Here is a 13400-nt window from a genome sequence, read left to right as displayed (position 1 = left end):
GGCTCAGATGACAGACTGTGACCTGATTAAATACGCAGCAAAAACAACTCAGCTGCTGCTTACTGAGGTAGTTTCAATCATCATTTCGGTGAGAAAAGATTATATTTACTTTATATTAAAGTCTGGTAGTACAAACATTGCATTTAAGCTGAGGAGCTGGTAATGAACAGCTGCAAGGGAGAGAACTTTTCCAAACATTCAGGTCAAAAGCAGCCATTGGATCATTTCCTTCAACAAAACACCAGAAAGCAAAACACTGAGGGCTGGTCATTGAGGAAGAGGAGGATTATTCACTTTGGGAATGTGTGAGACGACAGAGGCAAGAACAAGGGAAAGCTTTATGCAAAGAAAAGCTTTTAAAGAGGAACGGAGCTTATCCAAGATTGGATCCAAGGTCCTGGAAGGCCACAGAAAGTGTTCTGTTGACTCCAATGGGTTTTGGATCACTGTGGAAGTGGAGAGGAAGGGATGGGGCTCCAGGCAGAGGCAGGCTGTGGGGACACTGGGATGCAGCTGGGAATAGATGGAGGAAGCCGTGGGGCAGCGAAGGGCTGGAACACAGAGGCGAAGCCGTGTGCTTTTATTTGTATTCCTGGAGAAAAATAACCTGCAGGAGGGCTTGGGAGAGGGGAATGGAGGCAGGAGGAAGGCAGGTGACTGAGTAGTGATGCAATAGAGCCCTGGCTGCCTGTGCAATCCCACATCCCTGCCCTGCTCCCAGAGGAACAGGGTGTGGTGCTGGGGTGGATGGGGGCAGCAGGACCAGGAGCAGGAACAGACCCAGGCACAGTCCTGGCCCTCAGCTGCTCAGCTCTGTCTCAGGGGGGCTGAATGTGGCTGGAGGAGACTCTGGTTCCTCCTGAAAATCCCTGTCTGGTGCCTCAGTGCCTTGCCAAATCTCCTTCACCACAATCTTTGGGACAAGGCAGAAGCAGAGCAGTGATTCAGGCCTGGATTTGTCCTGAGCTCTGCCAAGTGCTGCCCACACAACTCTCCTTTTACTTCCAACCCAGTGCAGATCCTCAGTGTAGGGGTGAAATTCTCTTTTTGCTGCTTCTTCTTTAATTGCACTGGGAGCATTTGTGTTAAATCCACCAATATTCAGCTACTAAATGTTGAGACAAACTTGCCATCCTGTTTTACCCCCTAGGAACATGAAAACTGTTCACTTGGACTTTGCCCAGCTGTTTAGTGGATTCAAAAATTCCCAAGCCATCCGAGACCTCAAGGACACCTCTGTGAGCACCTCCAGGGGAAGAAGCCAGGATCAGATTATTCCAGAATTGCTGAAGCGAGGGCAGAAACATCAAAAGCTTCTCCAGTCACTAAAGGAAATTACATCCCATTCCCTTTCAAGTCTCCCCAAGACCTTCATCCCCTCACATTCCCTTCTTCCTGCCAGCCCTTTGTTGGGATGGAACTCTCTCTTCCATCCTGCTGGAAAGCAGAGTTTATTAAGAGCATTAACTCAGGAGATGGAGGGGTCACACATCATTTTCACGTGCGTCATGCTGAGAGAATGAGCTGAGATCAATGCTTGGCCAGCAGCCACTTGTTTTTAAAACCAGTTGTTCACAGTTATTTCTCTTAATTATTTATTTTTTTGCGAGGCAGGGATGCAGTCCAAGAATGCCCAGCTTATTTTTATTCATAGAACATTTAAAACACCGAATTGTCCTCCTTTCATCTCCACAGAATTTAAAAGGCACCGACTTAAATTTAATGACACAACTTCTGTCTGATTTTAAGCAGCTCAGATGAGCACCTGGCAGGGAGATGTCCAAATCTTGCATAAATTCTTTCCCTGGAGGCCTCTTTCCTAACCTGGGGTGCCAACATGAGTTGAAATATTTGACTGAAGTGTCGCAAACAAGCAGCTGCCAAAAATTGTTATCAATTAGCACCATCCTACACTTAATAAAAGCCCAAACCCATCTGTTTGCAGCTCCCAATCTGTCTCAGAACGTCTGGAGATCCGGCAAAAATCTGAGGGGAAAGTTTGGCTTAAAAATGTTCAAAAAATCAGAACTTTTCAACAGAGAAATAGTTATTTACTCTTATGTGATAAGAATTCTCCTGTGGATTTAATTCCCCTGCAGATTTATGCAGATATATTTACTCATTTATAAACTAACATAAATTATGAATATATAAATTACCTTGTCATGTTTATTGCTGGCACTGCCACGTATGAATATAAATTTATATCCAGATGATCCACTCCAGTTCTCTGTACTCTATAACCCCTATTTTAACCCAGGAAAAGTTCAACTTCTCTAAAGCAGTTCTGCATTGACACTTGTAGCCTGAGCAATTTTGTCACTCCTTTATTACAGCTGACTGAGTCAGTGGGGTCCTTTTCTGACAGAGATTTTTGGATTATTATTGGACAGAGCTCACCTGGATCATTCACTGCTCTGCCTCCTCCACTGACTCACCTGAGCCTGAAGCAAACATTACTAACAGAGGTGACAGGGCAGCAGAGGCTCTGCTCAGTGTTTATTCTCTCAGTGATTCACTGAGCAGATTCTGGGGTAAGTACCCAGAATTAAAGCACAGCTTTGCCCCCAGCCCTGCTGACCTATTTTACCCCAAACATCCCGGGAATTCTCCCATTCCTTGACATTCCACTGGTTTTATTTCAGCTTTTACCAGCCAGACCATGAATAGATGGAATTAGGACCAGCCCAACCATTCTATAACTCAATGACAGCTCCTATCTCCCTATTTATTGATGTATTGATTGATTGCTGTTAATCATTTCCTTTTCCCCGTTTTTAGGGAAGCCGATCCACAGCAGCAGCCGATCCCTGTCCCGATGTTTGGGGCAGGGACCCAGCAGCAGGAACTCCCCTTGCTGTAACACTCTGTGCCTTGGGTGTTGTGCAACACCTTGAGCAAACACTTCCTCCTGCAGGAGCAGGAATAAAGCTGAGCCCGTCCCTGCCTCTCACTCCCAGCCCAGAGAGCTCCGGACAGGGCCACGCTGGGATCGCCACATCCCCACCCCAGGAACCCCAGAGCATGAAAATCCTCCTCATTTCTGCTCTTCTGCTGCAGCTCCTCCAACAAGGTACTGCACTTTTTGTTTTAGTCCGTCACCAGTTTTGCTGTATGAAATTTTAATTATTAACTGGGAGATAATAGGGAGCAACAGCCTTTGGGAAATGGAGTTAGGGATATTTGGGATTTTCTGCTCAAAGCAATTCTCTGTCATTCTTTACTTAGGGCAGCATTTACTTGTTTGAAAGGTGGCCATAAATTGCCTAGATACGCAACTGGTTGTGTGTGAGCCACTAAAGCAATACTTACCCTGAAAGTGAGAGGCCAATTTACCCAATCACACCAATTTATCAGCATTTTGGCCATAAAATAATGGATTTCTGTATGAATTCAATTACAATTACCTGATTTAAAGTATTGATCACCCTTTATTTATCTGCATGATACTTCAGGTTAAATTCAAGTGACTCCACCTGAGTAGATCCCACTTTTTTCCCCCAACAATTTCTTTTAATTTCTGTCAACAGGGAATTGAATTTTTCAGGGCTTGGCCTGCACAAACATGTACAGGATTTATAGCCATAATTAAACATAGAATTAGCATTCAGGCACAAATCTATAATTTGTTTTTTTGCGCAGAATAACTGAAAATGTGCACACGATTAAGGTGTTACCTTTCTTACCTTGACAAAACAGCAATTTCATTGTCAATAAAATCCTCCCTAATGATTTTTTGTGCTGGTTGAAGCCCTTGGAAAAGCACACAATTATTTGTTCCTTATTACAAGTTGTTGTAGGAGGCCCAAGGAATTTCCTTCCTCCTTCAAGCTTGAGACAAAGCCTGAAGGCAGCAAAGACAATGCACTGATTAAGAAACTCCCTCGAAGAAAGGATTCATTCCAAACAAAACCAACCAGTTTTCCTCGAAATTCTGTCTGGATCAGACTGCAGGGAAGGGATGAGTTTAGTCCTGAACCTCCCCTTAAACCTTGCCTTAACTTGAACTCTCTGGGCTGGAATTGCACAAAGGGTGTGGAGAGATAAAATTGAGGATCTGTGTTCCAAGAGGCCTGAAATATTCCTGGGATTGCTGCACAAGGACACACCTGAGGCCTGTGCAGAGAAATCTGAAAAACAGCAGAATTTTTTTGGAAAATAAACATAATTAGTTGCTTAAAAAAAACCATAAACCACCGTTGTGAGTGGCAGGAGTAAAGTTACACCTGGTAGCTGCTCCCAGCACGTGCTTGGTGCAACAGCTCAGCTGCCACAGGATCCCTGTGCACCATTAAATCAACAGCTTTATCAAGATACAACCAGGTTTGCTCTGCAATTACTTTTGGAAAGGGTTGAATCAAATAAATCAGTGATAAAAGAATGGATCAGTTTGTTTTACTGCCACAATTTGCACGAGGATGTGCTCTTCTGTTCCAGAGAGAAAATTACAGTAATTGGAGGCCTCTCTCCTGGAAAAACCTGGCCCTGGGGCAGGAATTACCGTGGGAGGTGCTCTGCTCCTTTGTTTTTGTGGGATTTCATTGCCTTTCTGGGCAGCTGAGGGGCATTTTTGTTGTTGTTGGTTTATTTTTCAAATACGGGCCCTCAAGGATTCACCAATTCAGATGAAATTTCCATTTGTAGGAGATTAAAGAGTTCAGGGGTATCCAAAAGCTGCTGTTGCCTTGGTGCAAACAAACCATCCTTTTCCTGACCCTGGTTTCCCTAAACCTGGCCCCAGCTGCCAGGATGGACTGCAGGGTGTACCCAGGGCAGGCCCCAAATTGACTTTGCTCTGCATTTGCTGAGCTTCAGAGCAGAAAACAAAAAGAAATTCTTATATCAGCCTTGCATTTCCTCACCCAGCTCTTTACAACCCCTCCACACTTTATGAGACCACTCAAAATGGTGTTAAGGAACCTCCTGGATTCCTTGCACTGTCAAGATTTTCCTGATTTCCTCCCTGTCTCCCATTATTTTGTGTGGCCATGTCCAAATGTCTCCCCCAACCTTCTGCTGTCCCTCCTTCAACCCAATTCAAGAGGCAAAAGTTGTAATTATTTATTACCACCCTCTCTTAGAGTTCTGCCACAGTTATTTCCGTGCCAGAGCCTTCCAAAGCAGGATTCTTGTTGCAAACCTGGCATTGTGTACGTTTATTTGCTGGTGCAGAGGCAGTCTGGGCCTGTCTGTCACGTGCTGAGATTTGGAGATTGCTCATTCCACAAACCCAAATCCATCCATTCATGTCACTGGGAAATGCAGAGGGAAAGGCTGCCCTGGCATGGCTGGGCTGGCCTGCTGGGACTTGAACTGCTCAGAGCTGGGGGAAGAAACACAAAGAGAATTGCAAGAAATGTTTGGACACCTGGAAGTTGACAGGGAGGGCAACTCCTCCAAAATGCACCAAAATGGTGTTGGATCAGGAGATGGGGGCAAAGCAGGGGAGCACGAGGTGCTGCAAGAACCCAAAGAATCACCTGGCCAGCCATGAAATTGGGTGTCTAATAAATTAAAATTGTGTTTTCATCAATCCCCAGGGAGCAGCAGAGAGAAGTTCTCTGGAGCTGAGCAATATGAAATCGTTTACCCACAGAAACTGCACGCGGTGCACAGGAGAGCTGCAGGAACCGGCTCAGAGGTAGGAAAGGAGATCATTCCTTGGGTGATTCTGGGACATGGGGAAGGATTTCTGGAACTAAAACACCCTTGGGATTCAAGGGTAAGAGGATTTGGACAAACATTTGCTCTTCCAAAAGAAAGAAGTGGAGAAGCAGGGTGGTGTTCAGTGAGGAGGAGCTGAGGTGTCCTCAGAGAAGAGAATCCCTAAGGCCATCTCTGAACTTTTGTCTCTGCAAAGATGTGGAGATTGATACTACTCAGAGTTTTAATAACCTGTGGACACTTTAATTTGGGTTAAATGAAAGCAATATTAAAAGCAGCCATGGTCTGTGCAATTCCAGAAGGTGTTGTGGAAGGGTCTGAACCCAGCCATCCCCTCAGCCCTCTCCCAAGCACGCAGGATTTGTGCTTATGGAGGCAGAAATGAATTTGCAAAGTCAAATTTGCTCCTCTAATTAAAACCCCTCAAACAGAGCGACCTCCTGCTTATCCTGCTCCTGGCAGAATCCTTGTTTTTGGTGAGAGGAGGAGGAAAAGAACATGGCTGGCATTCCAGTAACACCACTGGTGAGGCCAGGAGCTGCAGCAGAGCATTTTCTGACACATAAATCTGTTTACAGAGCAAATATGATGACATAGTGAAGTATGGGATCAAAGCCAATGGAGAGGAAGTGGTGCTGCAGCTCCAAAAAAATCGGTAGGTTCAGCTCAGCTCTGCCCTTATTCCTCACTGGGAGCCACTGCAGGGTGTTCCTGCCAAAAACCAGCAATCAGGGCCCTGTGAAATGGAAGGGGGTTGGGAAATGCAGCATTTCAATGGCAAGGAAAGAAAAGGGGAGAGAAGGAATCCTGTCACTGTTTGGGAATGTGGAAGAAGTGCTTGGGATGAGACATTGCCATGACGGAGGGACTTCACCTCCTGCTACCTCTGCTCCCCCATTTCCTTCCTGAATTGTTAAATCCTATGCATATTTGATATATTTATATTATTTCACAAGTTTTCTGTGACCATGAAGAGTCTGTGGGTTATTGAATTGTGGCCTGGAGTGACAGGACAAGAGGGATGGTTTTTAAGTGAGTGAGAGAGGGTTTAATCTGGAGATTAGGAAGAAATTCCTCCCTGTGAGGGTGAGGAGGGGCTGGGATGGAGTTCCCAGAGGAGCTGGGGCTGCCCTGCATCCCTGGAAGTGTCCAAGGCCAGGCTGGAGCCATTTGGGACAGTGGAAGGTTCCCTGCCCATAGAAGTGGAAGAGCTTTCAGGTGCCTTCCCACTCAAACCATTCCATGATTTTAGGAGAGACTCAATGATCTTGGAGGTGTTTTCCAACCTTAATCATTCTGTGGCTCTATATTTATATATCCCTATATTATAGACAGATATTAAGATAGATAAATTACAGATAGATAGATAGATAGATAGATAGATAGATAGATGATAGACAGACAGATAAATAGATAAACTGATACAGATATTTACCTTAGCACTGCATCTCTTGAACCTGGAGTTACCAAATATAACCTGGCATTGACCAAATCTTCCTGGAAATCGAAAGTCTGGCTCCAGCAGAACATTAACACACACTCCAACAAGTCTGGGTTAATGGGTGCTTTTCCAGAGGCTGTGCAAATACAGTAGTGCCATAATCAGTTCATGTTAAAGATAGTCTATAATTAACTGCTTGCCCCTGTTTTAATCTAATCCAAATATTTGGAGCGGGGGGAGGGAAATGTGTTGTACTAAATTCTGCTCTTTGAAGAGAAATGGAATTGTGGCAGTGGAAGAGAGTTGCCCAAACAGGAGTCACTGCAGATGTGCTGCTTTTAGGAAGATGTAAAAAGGGCCAAAAAAAAAAAAAAAAATCAATATGTAATTATACATTTGTATCCAGATCTGCCAGGAGATGAGTTCATCCCAATGCAATCAGCACACTTTAATTGCTTTCTTCTTTTAGGAAAGTCTTTTTGTTTGAGTAAGGATTATGAGCAAGCAGAATTCCCCTCCCTTGCAGCTTTTGCTTCCCGAGTTTCTCCGATACTAAGAATAACCTGAGTAATTGTTTGAATTCCCCACATACTCGCTGTGCTGTGTCATCACCTCATTTCTACATGGCAACAATTTATTTCCTTGGAATAATGACTGCTCGGCTCTTGCAGGGATCTCCTGGCTGGGGATTATTCTGAAACTCTTTATTCTGCTGACGGCCAACAAATAACGACAACTCCTCACATCAAGGTAATACAGGAAGGGTTTCTCCCTTTTGCTTCCAGTCTTGAGGGCCACATGAGATTCATGGATCTGTGAAATAATGGGAGACATGAGACAGAAGGGAAAGGTTTGAAATCCAGGTTTGAAGCCATTTAGGGTGAAGGACAGGGAAGTTGGGGTTGGTCACTGGTGCCTGTTGGGAATCAGCTCCACAGTTTGGCTTCCAAGAAGGCACCGCCTCCGTGGCTGCTGAACCATGGCTGGGCTGAATTCCAGCCTTTGATGGGAGCCAGGGCCATCCCAAAGCTTTCAAGCTCCCGACTCTGCCGAGCACACTCTGCTCCACCTGCCCAGCCCCGTGACTCCATTTCCGCCCCGATCCCAGGCAGATCCCAGCCCGATAAGGCCCCATTTCCTCCTGGCTCACGTTTCCAGCCACGCTCTGAGAGCCCAGCTGCCTCCTCTGAGCCCTGACAAATCCCTTCTGCACCTGCACACTAACGGGGCTGGCTGCTGAAGGGATTTTTTAATTCTCTGCACATTGATCTTCCCCAAAGCTCCCACCTGAAGTTCTCCTTCAAGCTCATGAGATGGGTTTTAACAACACAATCTGGAATTCAAAGCCAAATTTTCTCTGTTAGGTGCAATTAGGAGGGTTCTGAATGAAATAAATGTGCATAAATAACTCTGGGTTGATTATTTTGGGTTATTTTTTTCTGAGTGTTCCAATTATTTCCACTCCCTGAATGAATGCAGTGAAAAACCTGGATAAAGACAAACTCGAAGAGCCCTACCTGGGCTGAACAGGGAATTCCTACCCTGGGGATATTGGATTGTGAGCAGGAGTTTTTCCTCTTGTATCCCCAAAGGATGGAGAAAAATCCTCCTCTTTTCCCCAGTAATTTTCCCTTTGAAGATGTCTTTTTCCCTGTAACAAAGTTGGCATTTTGTGGTGGAAGACAAATAAATGTTAAAGTTAAACCAAAATCCACACAAGGAAACAAATGGCACGGGGAATGAAGGCTTGGATACAGATTCCTAAGAATTCCATTCAGGAAAACGCTGGGGTAAAATTCTCCACAAGCCCTCAGTGACTTTGAAGTCTCTTTGAACACAGGAACAGAAACCATAAATCCTTAAGCCAATTAACTCCCAAAACAGTTTCTCCTACCCATGTTTAATATAATACCTGTATTTTAATCTCACTGAAATGAATGCATTTAATTGATGGGTAATTAAAAATCCTTTCCTTGAAATTTGGGCTCTAGGAAATAATTTGGTGTGGACTTTAACTGAGTAGAGCCCAGCAGTGTGTGCTTAATTTGGAGCAGGGTGTGGAAATATTCTTATTTTTCTGTGCTGTGCTTTGACCAGAGCCCAGAATTGTTGGTTTTTGTCACAATTTGTGTGTTGAAGGATAAAAATAATGGGTCCACAGCCAACATGGAAATGGTCATGAACTTTTAAAATTCCTTTTAAGCATCTCCTAATGGGAGACTTCTTCAAGTGGTGCACTTCATTGTAATTTGTAGGTAGTTTAATTTTTTTTCTGAAATCTCTGGTGGAGCCCATGGACACCCCAAGCTGACTCTGAGGATTTTTCCCCACCAGGATCACTGTTACTATGGAGGCCACGTGGAGGGCGATGCTGAGTCTGTGGCGAGCATCAGCACCTGCACAGGGCTCAGGTGAGAGGGGCTGGGTCCCAGGAGCACAGTGTGCAATTTCTGGGATAAATGTTCCCATAGGAGAGGATCAGCATGGAAAGAAGTCTTGTGAGCTTTTATTCAGGCTTGGGAAACTTGTTTCCCAAAGAAAAACAGAGGGAGAAGGGAGAAAAATAATTACTCTTAGATCCTTACAATGTTTCAGCTTTTCACCTCAAATCAGGATGAAAACATCTTTGAATTTCCCATTGGAATGAAATCCACTCTTCAACCAGTTCTGTCAGCACAACCCCCCCCAAAATTTAAATCAAATTAATAAAAATTGATAAAATTAATAAATTAATTTGATAAAATTAATAAATCAAATTAATTCCAAACACAGCTTCTCTTTGACTGAGAGCACCCAAATCTTCCATAATTAATTTCTGTTTCTAAAGTGTTGCGTGCTTCCTCAGGCTGCTGGAATATTCCAAGGGTCTCTATGCTTGGGCTAAATGCTCCCTTGATCCAAAACCTCACATTCCAACCCATTTTTTAGTGGCTATTTTGAGACCCGTGGCCAGAAGTTCCTCATTGAGCCCCTGGGAGCCTCGGACAGGGATGAGCACGTGGTTTATAAATACGAGGCTCTGAAGCAGGAGCCCATCAAAACCTGTGGGCTGGTCAACAACTCCTGGGAGCAGGACTCCAGTGACCCCATCAAGGCCATCTTCAGGTCCAGCAACAGCCCAGAGGTAAGGACATGGCTGTCCCACCACAAAAAGGGGATTTGTGGCCATTGGAAAACTCTAAATAGCCCAAATCCCACTTGGTCTGGTGGCACCTTCACAAAGGAGCTGTTTAAACACAATTAAAAATGGGTTTTTTTAAGCAACTAATTATGCTTATTTTCCAAAAAAGTCTGCTACTTTTCAGATCTCTCTGCACAGGCCTCAAGTGTGTCCTTGTGCACACTTGACACACCCAGGAATATTTCAGGCCTCTTGGAGCAGAGATCCCCAATTTTATCTCTCCACACCCTTTGTGGAGAGATAAACAAGGAAAGTGGGATTAGATCTTAAAAACCTGAACAAAATGTTCCAGATCTGAGATTTCAGAGTCACCAGCTGAGTTAATCCTTCCTGCCTTTATTAACAGGTGCCCAGTGCACCTTTAACACCTAAACACCCATTATTATCTATTTTACCTTCTATATCTGAATAAAAATTTAAATATCCAACCTACTTCTTATTTAAACCCAAACCAGTCCCTTCTGAATGACCTGGCCAAAGAAATCCCCTCAATAATTAACAAACAGCTTTGAAACTGCCAAGGTTGGGATAGGAAAAGCTCTTAAAAGTAATTTTAGATCCCTGATTCCTTTAGATGAAAGCCTACCTGAAATCAAAGAAGTACCTGGAGCTCTATGTCGTTGCAGACAACGCTTTGGTGAGTTTTGGAATTATTATTTCATGTTTGATCAGCCCCACAGGAGCTTCCCAAGGTATCCCGACTCGTATTCCTGGGCTCCAACATGAGTTACGAGGTTACTCTGAGCCTGGCTGGGAAATGGGATTTCTAAAGGGGATTCCATTTGAAATTCCCACCTGGAGGTGACTGGAATTTGGAAAAGACCTTGCAGTGCTTGTCCTGCTGGAATATCCTGATTTGGAAGGGAATAACCTGATTTGAAGGGAATATCCTGAGCTGGAAGGGAATATCCTGATTTGAAGGGAATATCCTGATTTGAAGGGAATAACCTCATTTGGAAGAGAGCATCCTGATTTAAAGGGAATATCCTGATTTAAAGGGAATATCATGATTTAAAGGGAATATCCTGATTTGGAAGGGTATATCCTGAATTGAAAGGAATATCCTGAATTGAAGGGAATATCCTGAATTGAAAGGGAATATCCTGATTTGAAGGGAATAACCTTATTTGGAAGAGAACGTCCTGATTTAAAGCGAATATCCTGATTTAAAGGGAATATCATGATTTAAAGGGAATATCCTGATTTGAAGGGAATTTCCTGAATTGAAAGGGAATATCCTGATTTGAAGGGAATAACCTCATTTGAAGGGAATATCCTGATTTGGAAGGGAATAACCTGATTTGGAAGGGAATATCCTGATTTGAAGGGAATATCCTGAGCTGGAAGGGAATATCCTGAATTGAAGGGAATATCCTGATTTGAAGGGAATAACTTCATTTGAAGGGAATAACCTGATTTGGAAGGGAATATCCTGAATTGAAAGGGAATATCCTGATTTGAAGGGAATAACCTCATTTGGAAGAGAGAGTCCTGATTTAAAGGGAATATCCTGATTTGAAAGGGAATACCCTGAATTGAAAGGAATATCCTGAATTGAAGGGAATACCCTGAATTGAAAGGAATATCCTGAATTGAAGGGACTATCCCGAATTGAAGGGATAATCATGAGCTTGAAGGGACCCACAGGGATCATTGAGCCCAACTCCTTCTCTACACCCTGCACAGCAATTCACATTTTGGAAGGGGCTGATACTGAAACCCAATATCTGATAAAATCCTACATCACACATAAAATAAAGCATGAATTTTATACATGGCATGGTTTGCAAACCATGGGATATTTATTTCCTGATAAATCCCCTTTTCCCTCTCCTTTTCCTGACATGCTGTATTTGCATTTTCAGTACAAGAAATATGATGAAGATGCTAAAAATATAAGACAAAGGATATTTGGAATAGTCAACTACATCAACACGGTGAGAGCAAACAAGTGGCAATGAAATCCAAGTGTTTTGTAATTTTTTTCTATTGAAAAAGATTGAAATCCAAATGATTTATGATTTTTTTCTATTGAAAGCCATTGAAATCCAAATTATTTAAAATATTTTTCTATCGGAAACTACTGAATCTAAGTGTTTTATAAATTCTTTCTATTCTATTCTTTCTAAGCATCATAAATTCCCATTGTTACATGTAGGAATGAATGAAAGCTCCACTTCATGGTAATTTATTCTCCTGTTCTTTGCCTTCAGATATGAGATTTTTAATAAGAATTATTTCTACTCCTACTTTAGTTATTTATACTCCTACTTCAATTATTTCTACCAATATTTTAAGACGCTTTTTAATCACCTGCCAAGTGAAAGGCTGTTGCAAAAAGCATAAATTGATTCTCCATTTCTTTGGAAAGTCAAATTTCTTTTAACCCTATTTTAAAGTTGAAATGTGATGGGAAATCAGATTTTCAGTTTATTTGGTGAGACTTTTTTGGAATTCAGAGCTTGGAAAGACTTTGTTAGGTCTGGAGTGGATATTGGAGTGGAAAAGTGACCAAGTACCAGGACGAGGCTTTGTTTTAATTTTTATTAATTTTTATTAATTTTTATTAATTCTCTGCTGCAGGTTTATAAAGCCATCAACACCCACGTGGCTCTGGTTGGCCTGGAGGTGTGGACAGATGGGGACAAGTGTCCCCTGACCAGGAATGCTGGCTTCACCCTGGAGGCCTTCTCCAAGTGGCGCCGGTCGGATCTGCTCAAGAGGAAAAGGAACGACAACGCTCAGCTCATCACGTGGGTCCCTTCCCTTCCCTTCCCTTCCCTTCCCTTCCCTTCCCTTCCCTTCCCTTCCCTTCCCTTCCCTTCCCTTCCCTTCCCTTCCCTTCCCTTCCCTTCCCTTCCCTTCCCTTCCCTTCCCTTCCCTTCCCTTCCCTTCCCTTCCCTTCCCTTCCCTTCCCTTCCCTTCCCTTCCCTTCCCTTCCCTTCCCCTGTTTTTATTCCTTACAAATTGGTCAACAATGCATTCAAGGTCCTTAAAAATCACTCACCAAACTCATTCAAGACCCTTTTTATTCCTTAAAAAATGGTCACTGAACACATTCCAGGCACATTTTATTCCTTAAAAATCGCTCACCAAACACAATCAAGGCGTTTT

The 13400-nt window shown here is 43.3% G+C and overlaps 1 protein-coding gene across 2 annotated transcripts in view; it reads left to right on the top strand.

Moving 5' to 3' along the window:
- The first annotated feature begins 2812 nt into the window (after positions 1–2812).
- LOC102070488 (zinc metalloproteinase-disintegrin-like NaMP) overlaps positions 2813–13400 on the top strand; it is a 31400-nt gene continuing 20812 nt past the window's right edge. The window contains exons 1-9 of one of the 2 annotated variants that reach the window (XM_074559211.1): positions 2813–3073; positions 5541–5641; positions 6243–6319; positions 7777–7855; positions 9440–9516; positions 10034–10229; positions 10861–10923; positions 12152–12223; positions 12870–13039. In XM_074559211.1, the coding sequence (XP_074415312.1) occupies positions 3025–3073; positions 5541–5641; positions 6243–6319; positions 7777–7855; positions 9440–9516; positions 10034–10229; positions 10861–10923; positions 12152–12223; positions 12870–13039 (884 nt within the window). In that variant the 5' untranslated portion in view covers positions 2813–3024. The remainder of the gene's footprint in view (positions 3074–5540; positions 5642–6242; positions 6320–7776; positions 7856–9439; positions 9517–10033; positions 10230–10860; positions 10924–12151; positions 12224–12869; positions 13040–13400) is intronic. The other variant, XM_074559213.1, reaches the window with a different exon arrangement.

The sequence above is a fragment of the Zonotrichia albicollis genome, chromosome 26, assembly GCF_047830755.1.
Source record: "Zonotrichia albicollis isolate bZonAlb1 chromosome 26, bZonAlb1.hap1, whole genome shotgun sequence".
NCBI classification, from domain to species: Eukaryota; Metazoa; Chordata; class Aves; order Passeriformes; family Passerellidae; genus Zonotrichia; species Zonotrichia albicollis.
Note: the sequence above shows the minus strand (reverse complement) of the source record. Positions and strands in the feature narration are given on the sequence as shown.